The sequence below is a fragment of the Eschrichtius robustus genome, chromosome 17 (genome assembly GCF_028021215.1).
Source record: "Eschrichtius robustus isolate mEscRob2 chromosome 17, mEscRob2.pri, whole genome shotgun sequence".
In the NCBI taxonomy this organism is placed as follows: Eukaryota; Metazoa; Chordata; class Mammalia; order Artiodactyla; family Eschrichtiidae; genus Eschrichtius; species Eschrichtius robustus.
In genome coordinates, this window is record NC_090840.1 from 12,807,038 (window position 1) to 12,832,236 (window position 25,199).

Below are 25,199 nucleotides of genomic sequence, written 5' to 3' on the forward strand. Positions count from 1 at the left end.
GGCGTGAGCCCCCCGAATGAGGGAGACCGGGTCGGGCTCTACTTTCGCAGCACTTGTTCACCTCATTAGTTCCGGGACGAACCCCGCCTCCACGCACCACACAAATCTCGAGAGACCTCAGGTACTCCAGAGACTTTGTATTCTTTAAAATACATTTCTGTTTCGTGGTTCAGGACTGGAGGAGAAACTCGGTAGTGAACTTACGATGCGGCTTTATTTTGACTTTGTGCTATTATTCAGATTGCAGGAAGAGTGCGACTGGTAATGGGACTGTTATTTAAACAAGGACACCAGGGTTTACACAGGCAGTGGATTGTGGAGATTAAGCGAGCAGGCTTTGAGTCTACTTATTAATTGTGAAAACTTGGGCAATTTGCTTAACTTCTCTATGACTTTGCTTCTGCATATGAAAAATGAGAATAAGAAGAGATGCAGCCTTATAGGGTTTTTATGAGGATTAAATGAGTTACTACTTAGTGTCTGCCTCATAGTCCACAATAACTTTGGCTGTTTTCTTTATTATGTAATCAGATGGGCATTAATCTTCAAAGCTGCAGAAAGAAAAACCTTCTGCAGAGCTGTTGCTTGGGGATTCCTTTGGAACAGTTTTCAAAGACTGAGTCCCACTGGAAAAGGTCTCATTACTTTTCTGTCGTACTAGAGACATGATCCATCTACCTTGCTCCAAATCAAAGCCACTCTCAAATGATAGAGAAACCTCAGTCTTGAAGGTTGTTCTGAAAGAGGCATGAAGAAAGGCAGCACTTTTCCAGTGAGTGTAGCCTCATTTTAAGCACCAAGCTCTGGTGCTTAAAAAGAAGTTAATATCACTTTATACAGAACTTATAAGTTGTACTATTTTGGGTGGGTGCTTACTTGTAATATTATTGCAAAATGAGGTAAACCAGAGTACCCAAATACATAAACTAAATAAACATCATAAAAATCGTAACCTGCCACATGGAAATTCAGAATTGAAAGGAATCTGAAAAATCAGATGGGCTGCACTTTATACATAAGGCTGAGGCCCAAAGACCCCAAACCAATAAATGGCAGGGCTTAGACCAGAATTCAGCTCTGCTGAGCAACAAATTGTAAAAGCGAAGGATGATATTACTTCTTGTGTTGATAATAGTACTATATTTATTTTTGACAGCTTTATGGTGCTGTGAATAATTTTTCTCTCAGCAACATCCTGCTTGGTAGCTTAACTGCATGATTCATAATCATTCTTCAGCACCTTTGATTTAAATCACAAGTCTGAAAGTTGCTACATCAATGATTGCTTTGAGAACAAGAGGATTGTCTTCTTAAGCTTTGTACAAACATGTTCTAACAGTGCTTTGGTTTTGTTGTTTTATGCAGTCCTTTTCTCTCATGTAGGGAATGTAAACAGCCAGTATAAACAAATTGACCTTCTAGGCAGTTCGTTATCATTGTGAAGTTTTCTTGATTGGGTAAGATAGGCACGGAATGCTAGCCCAAGGAAATAGGATATTGGTCTGTTAGTTGCTGTCTCTTCCCTGGCCCCTTTTAGAGGCCACTCCCACACCTGTAGGTGTTTGTTCAGATGTTACTATCTCAGTCTGACCCTCCTATTTAAAATGCCATACAACCCTACCCTTCCTATAATATGTATTTGTCTATTTATCTTTTTGTCTATTATCTCTTGTCTGCCACTAGATGGTAAGTTCCACGGGGGCAGGGTGCTTGCCTGTTGTGTTCACTGCTGTACCCTAAGTGTCTGGAAACTGCCTGGCACCAGAGTGTGTCACATGCAGACATTTCCAACTAGGGCTAGTAAGTACTTAAGCCAATTCACAATTCATTTTGCCCTGCTCCACCCTCTCCCCATTTCTGGTTATTTCTCCTGTTACCCAGGAATAAAACCTTGAGGCAACGTTAAGTCCTCCTTCTACCTGTCACTCCGTGTGCAAATAGCTACTGACTTGTGTCAGTTTTTTGCAAACCTGCCATTCCAGTTGTTTCCAAGTTCCCACTTCTTCAAGCACTCCTCCATTTCATTTCCTCCTCTACACCTACAGCTCTACCAGCTCCCTTTTCGTTTGCCTTCACATTCTCATCTGCAGAATGAAATCCAGAGCGAGAAGTCTGGCATTCAGAGTTCTCTGCAACATGATCGCAAATCCACTTTTCCAGTCTGTATCTCCTATGTATAAGAAAAGTGATTTCCAACTTATGCTTGTAAATGTGAATGTAAAATAAGGCTTTAATGGTAATACCCTGTAAAATCCCAAGGTTGCTTCATGACAGTTTCTCTCTTTCTCTTTTTATTAATGAGTCCATCTTTTCCCCCAGGTAGGCAGGAATTCAGACAAATTGGACTAATGACTGTTAACCTGTTTGTACCAAGAACTTTTGCTGCTCTTTCTGTTTTTGAGTGTCCAGGCTTCAAAACCTCCCTTACATGTTACCACTACCCCAAATACCTAGATAGGTTCAGTTGGCTGTGGTATTTCCTTCCTCTGAATTCTAGTGACTTTTCATGCCTTTTTAAGAATTTATCACACTCTACCGTGAATTCTTTGGGCATTTGTCTTTTATTTTTTGCTACATATAAGCTTCTGGAGGACAGAAAACATGCACACACAAATTCCAGTTACTGTTTTGAGGAAAAATAAGATATGCACCCACTTATCTGTTTTTTAAATAAAAGTGAACTTAAACTTCTCCTTAATCGGTCTTTAAGTCGTTAAATATTGAGCCTCAACCATCATTTCTACAATATGGGCACTTCAGGAAGAAGGCAGGTGAAATTCAGTCCTAAAAATATTCCAATGAAGTTACTGAGGTCTGGATTTTAGAAGGGAGTAAGTATAGGGAGAGCAACAAACCCAACATCCACGAAGGTGGGCAGGCACAAGTTTGAAAAAAGTACACAGGGCTTCCCTGGTGGCACAGTGGTTAAGAATCCGCCTGCCAATGCAGGGGACACGGGTTCGAGCCCTGGTTCGGGAAGATCCCACATGCTGCGGAGCAACTAAGCCCGTGGGCCACAACTACTGAGCCTGTGCTCTACAGCCCGCAAGCTACAACTGCTGAAGGCTGCACGCCTAGAGCCCGTGCTCCGCAACAAGAGAAGCCACTGCTATGAGAAGCCTGCGCTCCGCAACAAGAGAAGCCACTGCTATGAGAAGCCTGCGCTCCGCAACAAGAGAAGCCACTGCTATGAGAAGCCTGCGCACCGCAACAAAGAGTAGCCCCCGCTTGCCACAACTAGAGAAAGCCCGGGCGCAGCAACAAAGACCCAACGCAGCCAAAAAATAAATAAATTAATTAATTAAAAAAAAATACATAAACTCACTCAGAAAACCATTAGGACAAGACAGACTTCATGGCGCCATCTGCAGCTTTGGGTTTTCTTGTGAGGAATTATTCCTAAGCTTTATTTTCTTTCTGCATCTCTAGGCACGAATAATACTGTCTCCCTTTGTTTTCTGAGCTGGTAAGACTGAACATTCTCTTCCTTTTTCTGATCTGTTGAGAATAGTTTACCTTCTTTCCCGTCATTGTTTAATAAAATGTTTGTGCTTCTTTTGTCATTTATTTTCTGGATATATGGAGAAGATATATGCCAGAAGCTTTTAACTCTTCAGAGAAAGGTGATAGATATAAGATGCTTGAATTTGTCTCTTGTTGAAGCTTTCAGTTTTATTAAGTCTTATATCAGCATTTGGTTTAATATATTTTGCTTCATTTCATTATAAACATACCCTTGCACATATTCCAGTTGAGTGAATGCTTTTATTTTACTTGTGATTTTTTTCTAATAGATTAAAACTTGTTTCAGGAACTTGTGTAGACACTTCTGCAATTTAATTCTCTCTTTTCTTCTCTCTTGCCTCCCAAACCTCAACTGGGGTTTTCCCATTCTAGGGCACCCATTAGCCTAATTTATTTTCTTACAAGTATCATCTAAATTTATTTTACCATTCCTGGGATGAATCTGCAGTTTCTGACCGGAAAGAGTTGGTAGGGAAAAAATATATGTATATAAGTCCTAATTTTTGTGGGTTTTTAAAAATAATTTTTATTGGAGTATAGTTAATGTACAATGTTGTGTTAGTTTCAGGTGTACAGCAAAGTGAATCAGTTATACATATATATATATCCACTCTTACAGATTATTTTCCCATATAGGTCATTACAGAGTAATGAGTAGAGTTCCCTGTAGGTACTTATTAGTTATCAATTTTATATATATAGTACTGTGTATATATCAACCTCAGTCTCTCAATTTATCCCCCCTCTCTTTCCCCGCTCGTAGCCATAGGCTTGTTTTCTACATCTGTGACTCTATTTCTGTTTTGTATATAAGTTCATTTGTACCATTTTTAGATTCCACATGTAAGCAGTATCATATATTTGTCTGTGTCTGACTTACTTCACTCAGTATAACAATCTCTAGGTCCATCCATGTTGCTGCAAATGGCATTATTTCATTCTTTTTTATGGCTGAGTAATATTCCTTTGTATAAATGTACCACATCTTCTTTATCCACTCCTCTCTTGATGGACATTTAGGTTGCTTCCATGTCTTGGCTATTGTAAATAGTGCTGCAGTGAACATTGGGGTGCGTGTATCTTTTCGAATTACGGTTTTCTCCAGATATATGCCCAGGAGTGGGATTGCTGGATCATATGATAGTTCTGCATTTAGTTTTTTAAGGAACCTCCGTTCTGTTCTCCATAATGGTTGTACCAATTTACATTCCCACCAACGGTGTAGGAGGGTTCCCTTTTCTCCACACCCTCTCCAGCATTTATTGTTTGTAGATTTTTTGATGATGGACATTCTGACCGGTGTAATGTGATACCTCATTGTAGCTTTGATTTACATTTCTCTAATAATTAGTGATGTTGAACATCTTTTCATGTGCTTTTTGGCCATCTGTATGTCTTCTTTGGAGAGATGTCTATTTAGATCTTCCACCCATATTTGATTAAGTCCTAATTTTTGAAATGTTAAAACTTTAAGGTAAAATTCTGCGTATTATCTTTACTGACAACAACTAACGTAAGGTCAGGATTTTAACATACTACAGCTTATATTTAAAGTGTATGATAATTTGAATTTGTAATTGGTTGTAAATTTTGTCCTTTGGGAAATTTCTTCTAATGTGCTAACCAGTGAAGTTTTACTGTCAGAAGAATCTTGAAAGCAAATATTTGCTTTGAAGTAAAGTATCCTTTATCACACTGTTATACATATCACCCTGTTATACACCTGTGTTTACCCTGAGTTTTCCTTGCTTATAAAACGCCTTAGTTAAGGGTGTTATCAGATAGGATCATTCATGTAAATAATGAAAGTTGGGGCATAGACTAATTACATATCTGTAGTACATGGTAAGCACTGTGTAAGTATCTGTTAAATAAATCAATCTGTATTTTTAGGGAGAATTTTATTAAGATATTATAGCATATTAGTATGTATAGTAATGAATTGATCTAGTAAAGGGGGAGAAATTGATGATTCTGGAAAGAGCTTAAGCAAAGGCGTGAAATTATCAGATGTACAGTGATTTAAAAAAAATCACTGTGTCTGCTGTGGGAAGAATGGATTGGAAGGGGGTTAGAACAGAGCAGAGATCCCAGGTTGGAGGTGCTCACAAGAGACTCTGTGCAATGTGATGGTGATTGTTTTTTTGGTGGGGTTTTTTTTGGTTAGGTTTTTGTGTTTTGGATTTTTTAATGCCTCCTCAATCTGAATTCTCCCAGCCTCCCCAGTCAGAAGCAGCTTTACCCTAGGCTTCCTGTGGCCTGCAGCATTTTGCCACTGGTGGTTCCATGTGAATCCCGCCTTCACTTTTCTTTTGCCTCGTGTAGTCAACCATCCACCCATCTCTCTGCCAGTGGTCACAATCCCCCAGGGAATCATCCTTGCAAGTGTTCTGCGTGGTAGTGTGCCTCTCAGTGGAAAAGCTTGGGAAGCCGGAAGTAGGGCAGGCGTTCTGGTGATGGCGAACCCAAGATGGTGACCTTGGGAGGCCAAGGAGAGTAGAGCAGAGCATTGCTGCTGCAGTTACACCCTTGCCCTGTTGTTCTGGAACCAGCAGAGGGGCATGTTAGTTGCGGTAAGTTTAAGAGAAGGTCTTACTTCCTGTTTCTCCTGGCAGTTTTGATTTTAGTATTGGAGAACAAAGGACTGTCAGCAGTTACTTCCACCTCCTCACTCAGTCCCTTCCTCAAATGTCTTTAATAAAATGCAGCCAGTTTCAGAAAACCAACAGACTCACATAACTTTTGTCCAGATTCTGGAACAGTCCTATCCAATTGTTTGGGTGCAGACTATTCTGTATTGTGTCTCCCCATTGGATATTTTGCACAGATTTTATTTCTGATTCTTATATCACTTTTCTTTATCGAGAATTAGGATAAATAAAAGATGTCTCAAGTCAGAGATGCAATAAACCTACGAAAAACTAGGACTGCTTTGTGATTACAGAATGAGAAATCAAAGAAGGGGTAGGGTGGGAATTGGAGAAAGGATATAGGAGTAAGGAAGGAAAACAGGAAAAGTTGTAACTGATTCATCATGTGATATGTGTGGGAAGGTTACTATGTATCTTCCATTGGCAGATCCTGTTAGAATAGAATTTTCGGCTCTTCTGCAATGAACTTAATTTACAGATGTGACAAAGATGTGCTTTGTTTCTCTTGAAACATTTCAGATATATTTGGAGCTGGTATTCTGTGAGGGGGAAATAAACAGATACAGATTATATACTGTTACAGTAAACTTTCAATAAAGTAACCAGTTAGCTTGGGGTAAGAGTGTCCTGGGAATGTGCTTTTAATATAGTTTAAAATGAAACCTATGTGCTTGACCTGTACCCTCCCAGGGAATAATTCCTGCCCTCATCCCACCCCCAATTCTTTTTCTTATTCTCTGGGTCAGTCCCCATCTCCCATTTCTCATACCAGTCCCCATGCCATGCCCGAAGTCTGTGCACAGATTTTCTTTTGTCTCTTCCTCGACTGTCTCTGTCGGCTCCCTCTGGATCCTTGTTTCCAAACACGCAGCATCCAGAGCTGTCCCCCTGGCTGAAGAAAACCTGTAGCTCTTCCAGGCCTGCTCCTTCCTTTTGGAACAGGATTGTTCTTCATTTCCCTTTGTGCTTTGATGTGAATCACTGACCCTTCTCTGCCATATTAGTTGAGTGGATACTGATAGGTATAAATGTATCTACCTTGTAATTTGGGTAGGGTCCACTAGTCAGTACCAAACAGTCTTCATGATTGTGAAGGAAATGGAGTTAAGAATGTGTCTGCTTATATTTTAGAGGGAAAAGCAGAAGAATCTTTTGACTTTTTTATGAACTTTTTTTTTTTTTGGCTGTCTGAAACAAAGGTGGACAAGATCCAGGACAATAATTGCATACAATGGACAAAAAGATGGGCATGGTGATGAAAGGGAAAATGCTTTAAAAAAAAAAAAAGAAATCCTTAACTAATATCCATCTATTTTAATCAGTATTTATCAAAAAAATTTTAATATAACATGAATTTGGCCAGTTTTCTATCATGAAATTTCATCTTTTTTTTTTTTCATATTTCTACTTTTTACAGGCCCCAAATTAAAAAAATAAATCTGTTAATGCTTTAAAAAATCTTGTGGTAGCATCCCTTTTTGTATTGTCTTTATTTCATAATTTAGCCCTTGATCGTCCTTGTGATGGGACACCCCCCCACCCCCACCCCAGAGCCTGCTCTGTACTAAGCTGTTGGTTAGATGTTGATGGGTGATGTCTTCAGCAGCACTCCTGACACTGTCTGTGCTGCACTGACCCCTCCTGGTGGCCGAGTTGGAAGCTGCTTTTCCTATGCGTGGCTCTCTTTCTATAACCCAATTGCTGATGGACACTTGATGCTCCCTTCCCTTCATCTCTTGTTTCTCCAGAGCTGATTTAGAAGAAGGGGGTGTGTGCAGCAGTACCATAGGAAATTGAGAGGCAGCATGTTCACACTGGGCTCTTGGGTCAGAGCCGTGTTCACTTCACAGTGCTGCCACCCAAAGCTGTGTGAGGATGTGGAGCTGATAGCCTAGGTTTCTTCATCTGTAAAATGGGAATAATGACACTTCTCTGAGGAGTAAGTGATGTGTTAGGTGTGAACACATAAAACAGTGCCTGGTGTTAGTACTCAGTAAATGTTAGTTTCTCAGCCTCAGCAGTATCGACGTTTTGAGCCAGGTAAGTTTCTGTTGTAGGGATCGTCCTGTGCACTGTAGGATGCTTAGCATCGTCCTTGACAGGTAGCCACTAGCAGCCCCCAAGCTGTGACAACCAAAAATGTCTCTGGGCATTCCCAAATGTTCCCTTGTCAAGAACCACTATAAATACAATGTTTACTAGCCGTTACATTATCTTTGCTAAGCACTCTCACTCCTAAGATCCAGCTGGCTTCTGAAAGTTCTATTCTCATCTGACCCACTTCTTTTTGTTATGTTGGACTTGTCTGAGTTAATTCATTAGCTGGATGTTAAGGTTAGTTCTTCCTTTCTGGGTTAGTATCTGAACTACGCCTCCTTAGAGCCATGTGATCTACCCCTAGGCAAGCCAGCTGCTCCTGGGAACCAATCTACAAGATTATCTTGTGACTCTCCAGCAGAGTGAAGGCAAATTCTTTTCTGGTTCCTCTTTGAAAAGCCCTGCATACCTATTAACCTACCCAGAAGTCCCAACTTTTATTCCCACGTGAACACAGCTTTTTGTTCTTTCTTAGTGTGGGATTCTTGTATCAGTCCTCTTCTCATTCTGTTTTATGGGGCTGCCTGGCCACTGGATGATTTTGCAGAATTTTAATTGCTTCAGTTTTACTGAATAAATATATCTTAAATTTACAGTAATAGGGTTGCTTTTTCAAAATTTTACTTCTGACCACTTAAAAATACATCTATGAACCTTCTTCATTGCTTTCCAGAGGACTCTTTAGAGCATATATATGTTGGAGAGGCAGTGTGGTATAACGGGTAAAGGTCCTAAAGTCGGACCACTGCTGGTTCAAATCCTGACTGCACCACCTGGAGTGGGTTACTTCATCTTTTTATGCTTCATTTTCTCCTTCGTTTCCTCTCAGTGGGGCTGTTGTGAGGAGCAATGAGATTAATACAAGTAAAGCACAGTCTGATTTATAATCTTGCTTAGCCACTAAATGTTAAATATTGTTAGGTTGCCGGTTTGATTCAGTTTGAAGGAAAGGAAAATCTTTCTTAAGGAGAGACAGTGTGGTATAGCAAACTAATACATATAGATTTTGGAGTTGAACAGATTTGATTTGAACCCTAGCTCTATCGCCTATTTGCTGGATACTAGCTAGGGCAAGTGATTTAATCTCTCTACGTTTTTCTTCACAGCAGTATATTCATTTCCAACCTATGACTGTAGCTCCTTTTTCCAGAGAAAATTGAGGCAAACAAGTGTGATATCTTTCAAACTTCTGCTCCCATACCTGCTTGGCTTTATTTTTAGCGAGACTGAGGATACTTGACAGTCTGCATCTGTGTCCCTTTTCTGTGCTCTCAGAGTGTACCATGCATACATCTAAAATCATACTTAGCCAACTATTGAAAGTTCTATATTGCTTATCATTCAACCCCATTAGGTAAGTTCCTTGCAAGTAGAATTTTATCTTTGTCTTTCTGTTGCTTAATGCGTAATGAAAGTTTTACTAAGTGTTTGTTGAATGAAGGAATAAAAACAAATTTGAAACAAGTTGTTATGTATTTGATTCAGTTTATTGACTGCCTGTGCAGCGCTGGGTTTTTTACACTCATCTCGAATCCTTAAAACAACCATATGAAGTGTTGCTAGCTTCACTTCCTAGATTAGGAAACTAAGGCTCAGAGAATTTAAACGTGTCCAAGGACCCGAGGTAGAGAACTGTACATTTGTACAATTTGTAGTCATAGGAGAAAGGAGAAAGGATCTCCTGACAGAAGCTTTGGCCTTACAGAGAGGAACGCAGCAACTGCCAAGCAGCAGCCTGCCCAGGAGGGAGCAGGGTGAGGAATTATGTTTCCTGATCCCTTTCTTTCCACCCCATGTCCTGCCAGTGCCTCTCTGGATGAAATCAACCAGCAGCTAGAGGGCAAGAGAGCCTGTGGGGTGCAGGCTTTGGAGGTTGGTGCCCTGGGGTGTGGAGCAGGGTGGAGATGGATCTGAAAAGAAAAATAGAGAATATCCAGCGCAGTTTTCCTCTTTCTGTCCATTAGTATTCACTCACACTTTGGGCGTAAAGCTCCTGTTCCTAACTCAGGGGAAACGCAAGGTCCTCTAGTCACTGCAGCCAGTTCATTCGTGCTCCCACATGGAGGCACTGCTTTGTGTAACGTAACAGAAAAAAAACTAAAACAAAGCTGCTGTAGTCTCTGCGTCTGTAGCTAATCTTTTGGCTCAAGTTGGTAATCATTCCTTTTTTCTTCTAGTACTTATTTTACGTTCCCCTTACCCTCTGCCAGGTCAGTAGCTGCTTACCAGATGTCAGGGGTTATGCTTATTTTCTCCGGCAAAAATAATCCCATCTGGAATTGCAGGCGTGATTGGCATCACCATCTGATTAAATTTGTAGTGATCCATAGTCATGCTCTAAGGTCTTTTGGCTTTGGTCTAGGTAAACAGGCATGTCAAACGGGGATGTAATAGGAACCAACACCCCTGCATCCTTCAAATGTTTGATAGTGGTACTGGTTTGTGAGCTTCTCCAGGGATGGGGTATAGTTATTGGTTTGCTTTCTTTGTGGGGAAACGGGGGAGAGTTCCAAGGGCTTCTTCACAGCCCTGTCTTCCCTAATGGCTTTTATGACAGAACAGGGAATCAATGCAGGGATTTGGCCAGTTACTAAGTGTATCTATTTCCACTAAAATTCTAGGACTAGGGAAATAACCGCAGGATGGGCCTGTGCTCCCATTGGACCCACCATGAGATACCAGGGTTGACTTTATCTCTCACCTCTTCTCTGGAGTGAGATGGGTGCTCTGACTGGTGGACCATGTTTTCGGTCTGCTGGGGTTAGTGTCAGTTCAGAGCTAGTGTCCGGTAACCCTTGGAAAGACTACGCATTTCTCTTTCCCCAGTGGACAGTCACCCTTGTGAATGGCTGCTGGTACCTCTTAGGTAAGGTCTGGAGAAAGCTTGGTGGGATACATCTGTGGCTGTGTGTAGGGCCACAGTAATCTTATATTTAGTCCTCCTTGGTCTAACATCCTGTGAATGTACTCCTATATGTGCTCCTCAAACTCCTGGTTTAATTGTTGAGATTCTGCAGATTTTTTGGTGTAAAGATAGTCTCTTCTTAGTAGGCTTTGAACTTCTTTCTGGGCTCTTTTGGCATCTTAATTCCCATTAGGAGGCCATGAGGGGTTAGTGGGAGTAGGTGGTGAAGAGAAGTGGCATCCCCTTGTGAAACAACTTGAAAGGGTTTTATGGGAGGTGGGTTAGGAGGCTGGGTCTTCTCAGAGGGCTGTAAATTGCTGCTTTCAGCAGACATGTTCAGCTGAATGTGGAGTTCAACATTCTTAGCCTCATTTGTATCTGCCCGAGTGCCTGCATCCATGATTTAGGATCATTTGACTTTGCAGGGTTGCATGTTTAATTGGTTCTGCAGCCCTTATCGTCAGACTGTGGTTTGATCCTTAGTCCTATCAGATTAACAGCTATTAGAAAAAAAGGACTCCTTTATAACAGCCATAGATTTTCCACTCATCTGTTTGGGAATTCATAACTTTCAATTTGTTTGCTTTGTGCACATTCTTAAAGACAATCAGAAGCAGCTGCAGCCCATGTCACAATCTTTGAAGTCAACATTTTCATCATCTACTTGGACTTACAGCACCTTGCTCACCACCTATACTTCATCCTGTGACAGGGAATTTGAGTGATCTTGGTATCACTATGTGCCAGATTATCAGTTTCCCCTCCCCTCCCTCTATAGGAAGGTTATCAGGATGCATCAAACATGCATCCCATTTTTGAGGGTCTGTTTCCTGGGGTCATTCTTGGTAGCAGTTACTGCATCAGTCGTGACACACTTGAGTAATTGAAGGGACTCGAACAAAGGGACTATTTACTAAGCTGTTGTGGGCAGAGGTGACAGAAGCAGCAGCAGCAGGGCGTGGTGAAGCACCCCTTCTAACGGTGTTTGGAAGCCGTACTACTCCCAGGCCTTTAACTGTAGCTGTGGGAGAGGGGTCGCCTGGTGGGGACTGTGGCCTTGGGAGGAGAAACTGCTGCCTGTTAGAAAGGGAGGAAGAGGACTAAATACCTTCTCCTACCCTTCCATCTCCTGCTAGTGCCTCGCGTTGGATGAACCCAACCAGAAGCCAGAGGGCAAGGGCAGGAGGCAGGCTGCCTCAGTGTGAGGTCCACAGAGGCCCGCCTTCTGGGCCGTGGCGGGTGGAGAAGAGTGGTGTTGGATCTGGAAGGGCAAATGGGGACCATTTAGCACTCTTGCCAGACTGGTATTTCTGGCCCGGATTTGAGTGTGCCCCTTGAGTGCTGGGCTCTACACTTAACCGCCTGCTGTCCACGTGGGCTGAGATGTCCCCTGGGCACCTTGTGTGGACAACTTATCCTTCCCCCCCCCAGGTCTTTCTCCCTCGTCTATTCCTGATGCCACTTAACGTCATATCTTAATGTCCGTTCCATAGGGAAGGCCTGAGGCGTGATGTTCTCCTTTAGTTCTGCTCCTCCGGACCACGCACGGTAAGGCACAGTAGGCTTTCAAGCGCGTGCGTAAATAGAGTACCAGCAGGCCCTACCACCCCCTGGATCCCACGTTCTCAAGGGACGGGTGTGGATAGTGTAGCACCATAGCCTTCACCCTCCCATCTTGTCTGCTGCGGATGGAGAAGCGTGCGCTGATGTGGGTCCTGGGGCTCCTGGGCAGGGCTCATCTGCCTTTGCAGAGCTGTGGGTTCCACTTGCTCTGATTGTTTAGCAGAAAAGCACTGTGCCTGGAGGACAAGGCTCTTGTCAAGATGGTGCCCTGGTCTAGTGGAGGGTGGGGGGAAGCTGCTCTTGTGGGGTTTTAGGGTACTCTAACTTGTAACAGATACTGCACCCTAAGCTTAGGAGGGGACCATGTTTTCTAACAACTAATTTAACTGCATATAAATCCTTCCTGACTGCATTTCCAGCGGCAAATCCAACAAAGTAGGCTTTGAATCATCTCAAAGGAACCACCTTTGTAATCAGTTAAATTTCGTTACACCTGATTATTCGATGTCTGCTGATAGATATTTGAAATCATTACTTGAATATAATTTATTTGCAACTATTAGATCAGAGTGACTTCCTGAAATTAATCACCGAGGGAACCTGGCAGACTAACCCTTTAAAAGGTATTATTTGGTGTCAGTGGAGACTGTGGGCTGCTGTGTGTAGCAAAGGTGACATCAGTGTGACATCTTGAGCCCTTTGTCCGTGGGTGGGATGATAATATTAGCATAATTGGATTTGTTTTGTATGAAGATCTACTGTAATATCTCTGACCAGGGGTCCAGTGCATAAGAATTATCCATAGTTGTTAAAATGCAGCCTAGCACAGTGGGTAAGAGTCAGGACCCTGGAGCTAGACAGCCTGGGTTCAAATCATTTAACCTGTCTGTGTGACAGTTGCCTCATTTGTAAAATGGGGGGTAAATAATTAGCTTAGCATACAGGTTCCTAATCTGAAGCAAAATTCACCTCTTCATCTTGATGCTAAAAGCTTGAAAACCATCCTTTGAAAAACCCTGCTCTTAAATCCATCAAACTAGAGTCCTTTTAGTTGAGAGTTAGCCCTTAGTCCGTATGAGCCGTGGTATATAAACTCCCGGAGTTTCTTAGTAGAAAAGAAGGTAGATGGGACGTAAATGATTGTGACTTAGCTATTGACAGGGACATAACGGAAGCTGTGTTTCTCACCTGGGCTGAGACTTAAGATCAAAAGTAAAGTCCTGCCAGAATAAGCATAAAATGGGTTCTGTGAGCAAGGAATGGCAAATCACGGTATTTTTAAATCGTTTTGCTAATTTTTTTTTTTTTTTTTTTTCTGTTGGTTAAGGTTGCATGATGGAATTTGAACATTACCTCAAGAGGTTTTATGTTTTGGATTAGCTAATTGTGTTTGTCCTCTGCTGACTATTTCTTCGGACTCACTTTTTGGTGTCCTTTTGAGGCAGTAAACTCAAAGGGATTATACCATGGACTACAAGGAAAGCTGTCCAAGTGTAAGCATTCCCAGCTCTGATGAACACAGAGAGAAAAAGAAGAGGTTTACTGTAAGTATGTAATGTAAAGCATATGGAACAAAATGGAACATAGAGAATATTTCCAATTCTGCTGTTCTTCCTTAACCTAGAATGGCCTCCCCAGACTTTGCAGATTTTACTTATCTTTCAAATGATATATCCTCCACAGTCTTCTCTGTGTACTATAATGGAATACAATTTCCTTTTTTAGTGCAGAGTTTTGCCTGTTTACCTCTCCCTTTGGAGAAGCTTGTGAAACTGTCTGATAGACCATCTCACCAGAAAATGTGCATACATGTGGTTCTGTGACACATCACATCTCGGGGTCAATGGACTCCAAAAGTCATTGATCCCATGTGAAGAACCACTGTCTTGAAATTTCCACAGTATCTTAAGACATTTGTCATTTTCTATCTCCATTTTAAAAATATTTAATTTTTTAAATGAGTATTCTATCTACTTTTTTCATCATAATGGTAAAGTCCATTTCTAATTTTACTTTTTATCACCATGGTATCTACTGTAGGACTTTATAAAGAATAAGCACAATGAATATTTGGCTGAGTCAGTGTACCAGTGACCGCTATTTGGAGAATAGTCACTTTTCTAATTAGTGTAATGAAATGTATTGTATTTAGTTCCAGTAGTCTTGTTAGTATATACAGAGATCTGCTGTCCTCCTCTCCCTGAAAAAAATGTCATTTATCGTGTCTGTAACTGATCTGGCCTTCCTTGTAAGGCCCCACCCACTGAGCAGTGTGAAGAAATTCATTTAACCCAATTCTGTTCAACAGTTTGAGCTAAAATTTAAGCAGTTCTTTTAAGTAAAAATGCCCAGGCTGTCTTCATTGTGCTCTCTTTCTCTTATTTGAACACACACTCCTTCTCCAACTTGGCATCATGGTTTGTGGCAGGAGAGGTGTCCCCTTTCAGTGTTTGTTCAGTTGATGACTGACCTCATGGTAGCCTGGTGAAGGCTTGGCATTCTTGTCATCGTCTAGATCTTTACCATTCCAGGAGTAGAGTGACTGGTCTGGCAAACATCCAGCTGTGGTTGACCTGCCAGCCCTGGGCATTTTGTTGGCAACCACTGCTGGCATCTGCAGTTGATGAACTGATTTGTGATCTGTCCTTTGTTGGCTTGACAAGGGTCATGGTGACGGACTGCTGACTTAGCTTCCCCTTGGCTCGTGATGGCTGTAGACCCCACTGAGGCTCTGCGTACCCTCCACCTTCTCCTGACTCAGGTGGTCTACCCTGGCCTCTGACCAGGGGGTCACCCGGCCCCTGCCAGCTGAGTGCCATGACAAGTGACTTTCAGCTCAGGTCCATGTCACATGGGAGTTGAGGAAAGCTGAGGAGTTAAACTAAACCCTTGGACCACCCACCCCACTCTGCCTTCTTAACTAGGTGGGGTGGGGCCCCCCAATGGTGGTTTTCTCCCAGAGCCTCAGACAAGGAGCTGGAAACAGCCCTTCTGTCTTCTGTTCTCTCTTCCTTAATAAGCATACCTCCACACCCTGCATAGAAGCCCAGAGCAGAGAGATTGCAGTGTGTGTCTGGCCATTTGCCTCTCCTCAGATGTTGCAGCAATATCTTCAGCATTTCTTCCACATTCGTATAAGCCAGTTTTAGAAACATCATATTGATGGTAAACAAGAGGTCGGTATACTTAGCATAAGATAGTGGAGTGTGTGAAGTTTTCCTTCCTTCCCTCTCCTTACTTTTTACCTTTGGACCATTCTCTCCTTCAAGGGCATTAGCTCCTGCCAAGTTTGATGGAAGTTCATACATAGCAAATACAGGCGGTGGGGTATCTCAGGTGTCCTTTTGTTTTTCGTGGTAGAGGTATTGCCATGTCTTCTGTGAAAAGGTCGAGGAGGCCTATAGCGTCACTCTTACCAGCTGTCCCCAGAGGTGTCCCCTGAGTTCTCCAAGGCTCTATCCAGATCACCTTGTTCACTTGCTTCCTTCAGATGCTCAGGTGTTGCCTTATTGTTAGAGAGGGTTTTTCTGACCACCCTATATAAAGTAACACCTTCACGCTCTGCCCCTTTCACACTCTGTCCTGCTTACCCTATTTCGTTTTTTAATAGCAGTTATCACCACCTGACATACTTTGGGTTTATTTATGTGTGCTTTCCCTGAATTTGTTCTTTGAAGCAAGAACTTCCCTCACTATTGTTTCACCAATACCTAGAACAGAGATGGACGTTCAGTAAGTATTTGTTGAATTGAAGTTGAATGAAAAGTAGGATTAAGTTCACATGTTAGTTGCTGATCACTGCAGTACAGTCCCCGGTCCTCAGGAAACTTGGTTCTACTCAACACAGATAGACCCTACCCCACCCAGCACAGACTCTGTCCAGCTTCAGCATGTCTGTGTACTATTGGGGAACAAAAATAGACACTGTGTTAACTATTCAATAATATTTTTATACTCTAGTTTTCGTGTGTCTTTTAAACGACTTTACAGAGAAATGGACTGTGTTCTAGGATGTCTTGACTTAAACCAAGTCTAAATTATACTTTCATTTATCCACTCAACAAATTGTCCTTGAGTTTCTGTCTTATGCCAGGCTGTTCTAGGCACTGGGAATACAGTGGGTAGCAAGAATGATACAGCCCTTGCTCTCAAAGAACTTACATTCTAGTGGGGCAAGACAGGCAATAAGGAAATATTTTTTTAAAAACTTAATAAGATTTATTGTTCTGTTATTATTGTACTGTTTCTGTGAAATCTTGTGCATTTTTTGCAAATGAGAGTTTTTTAAAATTTGAAGAGGTTTTGTTTTTGCCTATTGGCATTTTATTAGAACTTAATAAGTCCTTGTTCATAAATCATCCTGCTAATTAATAACTTCACAGGGCTTTATCTTAGCTCCTGTAAATAGAGTTGCAGCAGAGCTGCTTCAGCCTGGAACTTAGGTTTGGGTTCTCATTTAGCTGTACTTGAGTATCTATGGGAAGCCACCTTATCCCACTGGGAAGTCAGCACAAACAGTGCTGTTTGTTCAAGAAGCTCGTAATCAAATAAACCTAAGTCTCTGATCCTTTGGTAGCAGGCCTGCTTCCAGGCCTATCTGATCCTGAATGCTGTAGGAGATAAATCTGTAGTCTCCTCCTAAAAACATGGCTCAACTTTTGTCAGCAGCTGGACTAGGTTCTTTTTCCTCTACTTCGGCACTCTCTCCCATGGGAGCAGTGTCATAAACGATTCTGATATCTTACACCCAGTAGCTTCCTTTAGGACAACTTGATGTCCTCTTAGTTAACACCAGGAAATCCTCTTACCCCTGTAGCTCACGTAGGGTGCCTGGATGCTCTTCTTCTCTCTGCTTAAGTGATTCATCACTTATCCAGGGAACTGATACAATGACTTTGCTTCACTTTCCGGGTGAGACCTGATCCCTTTCTCACAGGGGGATATGGCTTTACGTTCTGGGGCCCCTCTTACTAGGGACCTGTTAATGTGACCATATCTTCAACAATACTGCAGAATTCCTACATTATAATCATATGCAGTATCAGGGAGATCTTTTTTCACAGTATTATCTAACTATGAACTGGTGAGTGTAGCTTTCCAGTCTTTTGTGGGAAAGGATAGTTTATACATTTTTGTATGCCCGTCTTCTAAAATAAACCTGTTTTACTCTGTTATCTAACAGACTATGGACAGTTGTATTGTAAATATCTCTTTCCCCTCATCTTCACTGTAAAATAGTGAGATTGATAACCCAAGCCATACATCAGTGAACCTTTCCTCATATACCTGGATACTTGTTATTTTTCTCTTTAGAAATGATAAAAGATCTTTGGGGTTCCAAATTGTTTTCTGTACATTGGTATGTTGAATTATATTCTGAGAATATCTGTGGGATGAATTATGAGAGTTGATTCTGTATTATAACTGTTGATTTGATACTTGTTCTAGTGCATGGAGGGTTAGAAGATTTTGATTTTAGTCTCACAAGTCTGTGAACTTGGGCAAGTTACTTAACTTTGGGGGGGCCATCATTTCCTCATCTGTAATGGGGGTTGTAATATTTATTCTGCTTACTTCATAGGGTTGTTGACTATGGTTATGTGAAATTATGTATGTGTGTATATATATATATATATATATATATATATATATATATGAAAATATTAAACACAGGTTAAGATGGTAGTAGGAAATCTGAGGATAAATTCTTAGTTTGAAAAATACTGTGTAAAAGATGCCCTGAAAGGAGAACTAATAATTTAGTGTTTACTGTGTTCCAGTCATTCCTTTTGAAAATACTTTATCATTTTGTGGTAATGGTTACTGCTGGGGAAGAAGGGAGCAGAATGACATCCGTTGAAACTATAATGTTTTATTCTTGGGGAATAAAATCTGAAACAAGAATGGCCAAATGTTAGAATTCAGAGTATCTAAATAATGAGTACATGGGTATTCATTGTGTTATTCTCTGAAAACTATGGAAATATTTCATAACATTTTAAAAATAAAACACTTTTCAACAAGATAAAATAAGTGTTTCATTTGGTATACTTCTGTATCTTGGAGAATCATGTATAAATAGTAATGTCTAATATCAGTTTCATGAGTGTGAAAACAGGTTATTTGCATATGTAAATAGCTAATGGGGTTTTTTTTTGTGATCAAATTTTATTTTGTTATTTTTTATTTCCACAGGTTTATAAAGTTCTGGTTTCAGTGGGCAGGAGTGAGTGGTTTGTCTTCAGAAGATATGCGGAGTTTGATAAGCTTTACAACACTGTAAGTAACAGTCAGTCTACAAGATTTTTATTTAAAACAAAACACCTGAGAAAACTGGAAAATGAGATTTATTTGATTTATACTTATATATATCAGATAAGCAGAAAAGGGTAAGAGGTTCTTCAAAACATCCTAACTTTGGAATTCTTACCAAAAAGGGTGGAGAGAGGACTGTTGAGAAGTTCCAGATAAACTATTGAAGATATGAAAACTAAATGTACAGCTTAAAATACATTTCAATGTCATAGGAGATTAGAAATAAATCCTTCTACCTACCTTTCTAATAATTGTTAATCATCATGCTATTTGTGGTTGAATTGCCCAACGATAAGCTTTAGGTCTGAAAGTCTGTCATAAGCCTACCTACCTTCCATGGTTTCATTCTCTGTTAGAAATTAGTCTAAGGTTCCAGATTTTAAGTAGCTAACACAGCTGAAATGAATATCGACTTTCAAAAGCCTGACAGTTACCTGAGAGATCATTAGTTATTTAAATAACTAAAACCTGTTTTATGTATTCATAGTTCAGATATTATTTTTCATCCAGTGTTTACAGTTACAGTTTCTACCATGGTCATTGTAACACATCAGGCCAGATCCTACACAGGGACCAGTATTTGTGGAGAGCATTGCCGTTAAGGTTATGCATACGTAGGAGGCCAGAGGACACTGCCTGTGTTGGTCATTAGAGACCCCAGGTTATTGAGACAGCTCTGGGTTCCAAGCTTTGCTTCAGTTAAGAAAAAAAAGCAATTGGGCGTCAAATCACAAATTTAAATTTCTTCTGCTCTAACAATAAATAGAAGTCTCCTCATGTTATTTTAAAAATGGTAGATTATTAGGCATCCTCCAGAAAAAACTGTTTCATATTTTAAAAGTTAACTTTTTCAGTTTTCTTATCCCTGTCTCTTGATTTTAAAAATAGCGTTAGATGGATATATGTCTATGGGTTATCATTTGTAAAATATTTTAAATATGGGGGAAGGTAAGCATATCTCAATTAAGAGGTAAATTACTTCCTAAATGGGCCAGAATGAATCAAATGTTGTCTAGCTGCACAACTTCCTGTGTTTCCTTAAGTCATGAAAGTTAGGTGTTAATATTTGAGTATCTTTAATTATAAAGGTAAAGAAGGAAAGTTTATTTGGGGCACTCCTCCCACATGATCACTTTAATTCTCTTTCCATCAAGCAACCCATGTTAAGCTTTTTATGGAAAATTCTCCCTAATGTTAGTTGAGTCTTTACCATCCATCTCCCTCATTTTTCCTGTATTTCTCTTCCTTTTTTCATCTTTTTCTTATTTTCCCATTTTCTATGTCTTCCTCTCTTTTTATATAACTCCTTCCAATTCTGCCTTTTGTGGTGAGGAGCTAAGAAAAAAACAGGGGAATGGTATCAGTTGTGTTCTTTGAAACTACAGAAGTGAAGTTAAACCTGGACTGGATTTCTCCAAGTTTGAAAACACAAATTCTTTCCCTATGCTCCTTTTAGAATAAAGAAAAGAGAAAAAGTGAAATTTCCAATCTGTAAAATGTTAACTGTCAGTTTAAATGTGTATTTATGACTGTAGTTTACATTTGGAGGCTTTTTATTAAAAGCTTGTTGAACACATACAGAAGTAGAGAGACTAGTATAAATAGAGAAAATAATGTAATGTGCCATCCATCTCCAGCAATTACCATACACGGCCATACTTGTTTCATCTCTATCCCTAGCCAGCCCACTGTAATTATGAAGCAAATTTCAGACATCATGTCTTTCCATTTGTAAATATTTCTGTATACATCTTTAAGAAGATAAAGATTCTTTAAAAAATATACATACAATATCATTATCACATCTAAAAATAGTTAACAATAATGCCTTAATGTCAAATACTTAATGTCATATAAACTGGTTGATAAGTCTATGAAGTGTCTTTTTTTTTAACAAATTGTTATAAGTTTTTTTTAACTTTTAAAAAAAATTTTTATTGAAATATAGTTGATTTTATGATGTGTCTTTTAATCACTAAGTTTTCCCCTCCACCTCTCTTTCCTTTTTTTTTTTTTTTTACAATTTTTTGTTGAAAGAAACAGGGTCATTTGTCTACAGATTTTTCAGTCTGAATTTTGCTGATAGCATGCTCATGGTGTAGAGTGATTAATACATTCTCCTATTTGTATTTCCTGTCAGTGGAGGTATATATATAGTGTGTGTGTGTTTGTGTATACATAGTGTATGTTTGGTTGTTGTTTCTAAAACATCTAAATTTACTAGAGGAATGCAAGGATTGGTAAGACTGTGTATGTGTGGTTTTTTGACATCAAGCTTACAGTAAAAATAAGCATTTACCCATTTTTACGGCTTTACTGCCCCAAATTTAATTTCTTCAGGACGAAGTTGTTCTTTCTCTGGGGATAAGCAAATCTGAGAAACAAATATTAATAGGAGGAAGGCTAGAGCAGAGGGTATTGAAAGCAGAATTCATCAGCTTTCTCAGAAAACAATTGTCAGTGTGTTCACTTAGGGAGAACACAAACACATCTCCTGAGGTAACAAAACGGTGAGTAACGTATTCAAAACCTGTACTCCAGGTTCTAGTATAAGCACTTAACATAAATGATTTTCCTTACGCCTCACAACGAATCACTAAGGTAAGTGCGAAGATTATCCCCATTTTCCAACAAGAAAACTGAAGTGCAGAGATGTTAAGTAACTTATTCCAGGTCACAAAGATACTAAGTGTTTTATTGGGACAAAATGGGGTTAGTCAGACTAATGATATTTTATTGGTATAATTTAATATTGTACATTTGATCATGATATACTTAAAGGTATGTCTTATGGTGGATGTTTTTGAAAATCTGATTGTATTTTGTTTTGGTACATGTATAACTGGAAGACCTATAAAATTAAGTTCATATAATGTTATGTTTTCAATTTCTAGTTAAGGAAACAATTTCCTGCTATGGCCCTGAAGATTCCTGCCAAGAGAATATTTGGTGATAATTTTGATCCAGGTAAGCAATAACTTCATAGACCAGCCATAAGTGATGGTTGAAGTTTGGAAAAGTAGTTAACATATTCATTGCACTGTATAGTAGTATAACTTTACAAAGCTAATGGATCTCATGCTGTATGAAAATAATGCCTCAGTAAGGTGCTTACTGTGTACCAGCCATTGTTTTTAAACACTTTATATGTTTTAATTCATTCAGTCCTCACAGCAGCCCTTTGAGGTGGGTATTATTATCATCACTATTTTATAGGTAAGGAAACTGAGGCACAGGTTGAATGATTTGCCCAGGGTCGCATATAGCTAGTAAAAGTCAGATTTGGAAGTTAAATTCAAGCAGTCTGGCTTCAGATAAATCTATTGATTATTAAGGATAATGTGCAGTACTTTTCTAACCATGAAACATTTACTAAATGTGTACTCTGTACACGGCACCCTGCAGGCCTCTGAATGGTATACCAAGAAAACGTCCTATTGTTCACCCTTGGGGAGCCTAATGACACATAGGATCTCAGAAATCTGGAGGCTGTATATATGTCTGAAGCCTCAACTTCAAACTTTTTTTTTTAACTAGAGTCTAAAAGAAATTAACCCAGTACACAAATGGCAACCTATAGAGAGATAGAAGTCTCTATCCACCAGAAATTCTATGCGTAAAGTCATCTGTTTATGCCACAGGTGGATCCTGACATGCTATCGAGTTTCCTCCCTCCCCACCATCTTACCTCCTCAACTAATTTGCTTGTAACCTTGTAACCCATCAGACCTGTGATTCCTTACGTAGGAGCTCTCAAATGGCTTATCTTGCTTCCTCTCTACAACCTAACCTTATACTACTCCTTTTCCTCCCAGACCTTTTCACTATACCTTGTGCAGTTCTGCCCACGATGAACAAACTCCTTTATCCTCTGTCTTCTTCTTATTTCTTTCACATTCTTGCTTTAATTAAAACTGAGTTTTCCCCCCAGGCTGCTGGAATCCCCTGTAACCCTCTCAGCTGGAGACTCTTTATTCTTTTACACTTTCTGAACCTCAGGATTGGAGAGGGTTCTCGTTTCCCCTATTCTTTTTCACTTCCCCTATTTTATGCAGATTTTTTTTCTCTTGGGAGAATTTAGCACACTTTATTACTATTGCCAGTTTGTCTTATCGGGCTGCAGATTTTATGAAGGTAGATACTTTATCGTTTATATTTAATTATAGTGCCTAGTAAATATTAGATTCTCAATAAATGTTACTTGAATACATGAATCCATTAATAAAGAGAAGATTGAGTTGGCACAGCAAAGCCAATTATACATTCCATGGATTGATTCTATAGGCCAGTGGCTTTTGTATTCTTGTTCTCTTGTTTTTAGCTGTAGAACACTTTTTTCCTAGTGAAATCTGATGCAGAAAAATGTAATGTGTAGAACAAATAAAAACGGAGCTGCTTTGTTGGTGTAGCAGTGAAGTATGTCTGTGGAGCATAGGTTGAAAAACATCGTGGAGGGCTACATGGGGGTCTTAGAGATATTTGAGCAAAGTGGCGACATGATATGAAGCCAGCAGTGTATAATGTATAGTAGGCACAGCAGAGGGAAGACAAGATAGAGACTGGGAGGCTGGTTAAGGGAATATTCCAGTAGTCCTCAAATTAGGTGATGAGAGCTGCGACTCAGGTGGAAATGGGGCTAAAAATTGAGCCACGTGTAGGAAATCTTTTAATGAAAAACCTGTAAGAAATCTTGGTGATTGCTTAGGTAAAGGAGACATATAGAGAAGAGAATCAGAGATAACTGAAGTGTCAGGCCTGGGTGAATGAGAGAATTAATTAATTTGAAGTGACAGAAAGACATTTAAGAGGACTCAAACTACATGTTAGTGATTAACATGAGGCTTGAACTTGGGTTAGAGTTCTGTGGAGCCTTTAGTTAAACCCTAAAGTCAGAATCATTTTATCCAGGGAAGAAGGCAAAGAGATAAAGACCTGCAACATTGCTACTTCATGGTTAAAGGCAAAATACCAGACAGTGCCCTGTGGTATTTATGTTTGGTAGATTAATTATTTGATACTAAAAATTGATTTTTATTGAACATTTTGAAATCAATCCTGAGCATGTTGTATATGACTTGGCAACAGCGAAGTAGACTATATGTCATAGATTTTTGGAAAGCCTTTCATTGGGGAGATCAAATCTAAGTCATACTCAACAAACCAAAGATTGGTAGGATGTTCATTTTACTAGGCTTTGGCTAAACAGACATTCTCATATTTTGCTGGTGGGAATACAAAGTCGTACAAACCTTATGAAATTTGGTAATATTTAGCAAAACTATATATGCATTTCCCTTTGACCAAGAAATCACATTTCTAGGGATCTATTCTAAAGATAAACTGCATCGGAAATGATATATGTATATATGTACAAGACTGTTTATTGTGATGCTGTTTTTCATAGCAAAAACTGGAAACAACTGAAATATCCTTCCAGTATTGGAATACGGTACAGCTGTAAAAAGGAACAAAAAAGCTCATTGTGCATTACTGTGGAGTGATCTCCAGAATACCTGGTTAAGTGGAAAAAACAAGGTGTGGATGTGGACAGTGTATATTTTTTGTGTAGGAAACGATGTGAAGATTCAAAAGGAAATAATGGAAGAATAAACCAAAAACTAAAAACTGATGACTTTAAGGAGGGAGAGGCCAACTGGAGACAACAGAGGTGGATGTTAGACCTCCCTGGATGAATCTTGTGCACAGCTTTGCATATTCTAAACAATTTAAAAACAAAAACAAATGCAACAATATTGAAGTCTCTAACAATTGAAAATAAACAAGGAAAAAATATAACTGTATTCTGATTGGTGGTGAAACACATGGAGAATAATTACTTTAAATGACTTTATAACATGGAAACTCAGCTTTATATTCCTCATGGCAAAAAAAAAGTGTACAAAGAAATTTTATCCTGCATTCAATAGTCTCACTGATAATATAGTTATTTTGTAATTATGTTAATGTCATGAGAACCAAAATTTTAAGCAGAAGAGGAAAGAGATACAAATATAAAATCAAAGATTTTAAGTAAAAAGTCCTGTAATTTTAAACTTGGGAATACAGTATGAAATCATGATTTATTTTTCTCTTTCTAAAACAATACATATTTCCCAGCGCTCTCCACTGGAAATGCCTGAAAA

General features: G+C 39.6%; 1 protein-coding gene across 10 annotated transcripts in view; it reads left to right on the plus strand.

Annotated features, from left to right (window-relative positions):
- The window catches only part of SGK3 (serum/glucocorticoid regulated kinase family member 3), a 147,544-nt gene that overhangs the window by 84,509 nt on the left and 37,836 nt on the right, over nt 1-25,199 (plus strand). For 6 of the 10 annotated variants that reach the window (XM_068525765.1, XM_068525770.1, XM_068525764.1 and 3 more), the window contains exons 2-5: nt 12,672-12,726; nt 14,069-14,285; nt 18,937-19,020; nt 21,951-22,023. In XM_068525765.1, the coding sequence (XP_068381866.1) occupies nt 14,208-14,285; nt 18,937-19,020; nt 21,951-22,023 (235 nt within the window). In that variant the 5' untranslated portion in view covers nt 12,672-12,726; nt 14,069-14,207. The remainder of the gene's footprint in view (nt 1-12,671; nt 12,727-14,068; nt 14,286-18,936; nt 19,021-21,950; nt 22,024-25,199) is intronic. The other 4 variants (XM_068525772.1, XM_068525771.1, XM_068525773.1 and 1 more) reach the window with 2 other exon arrangements.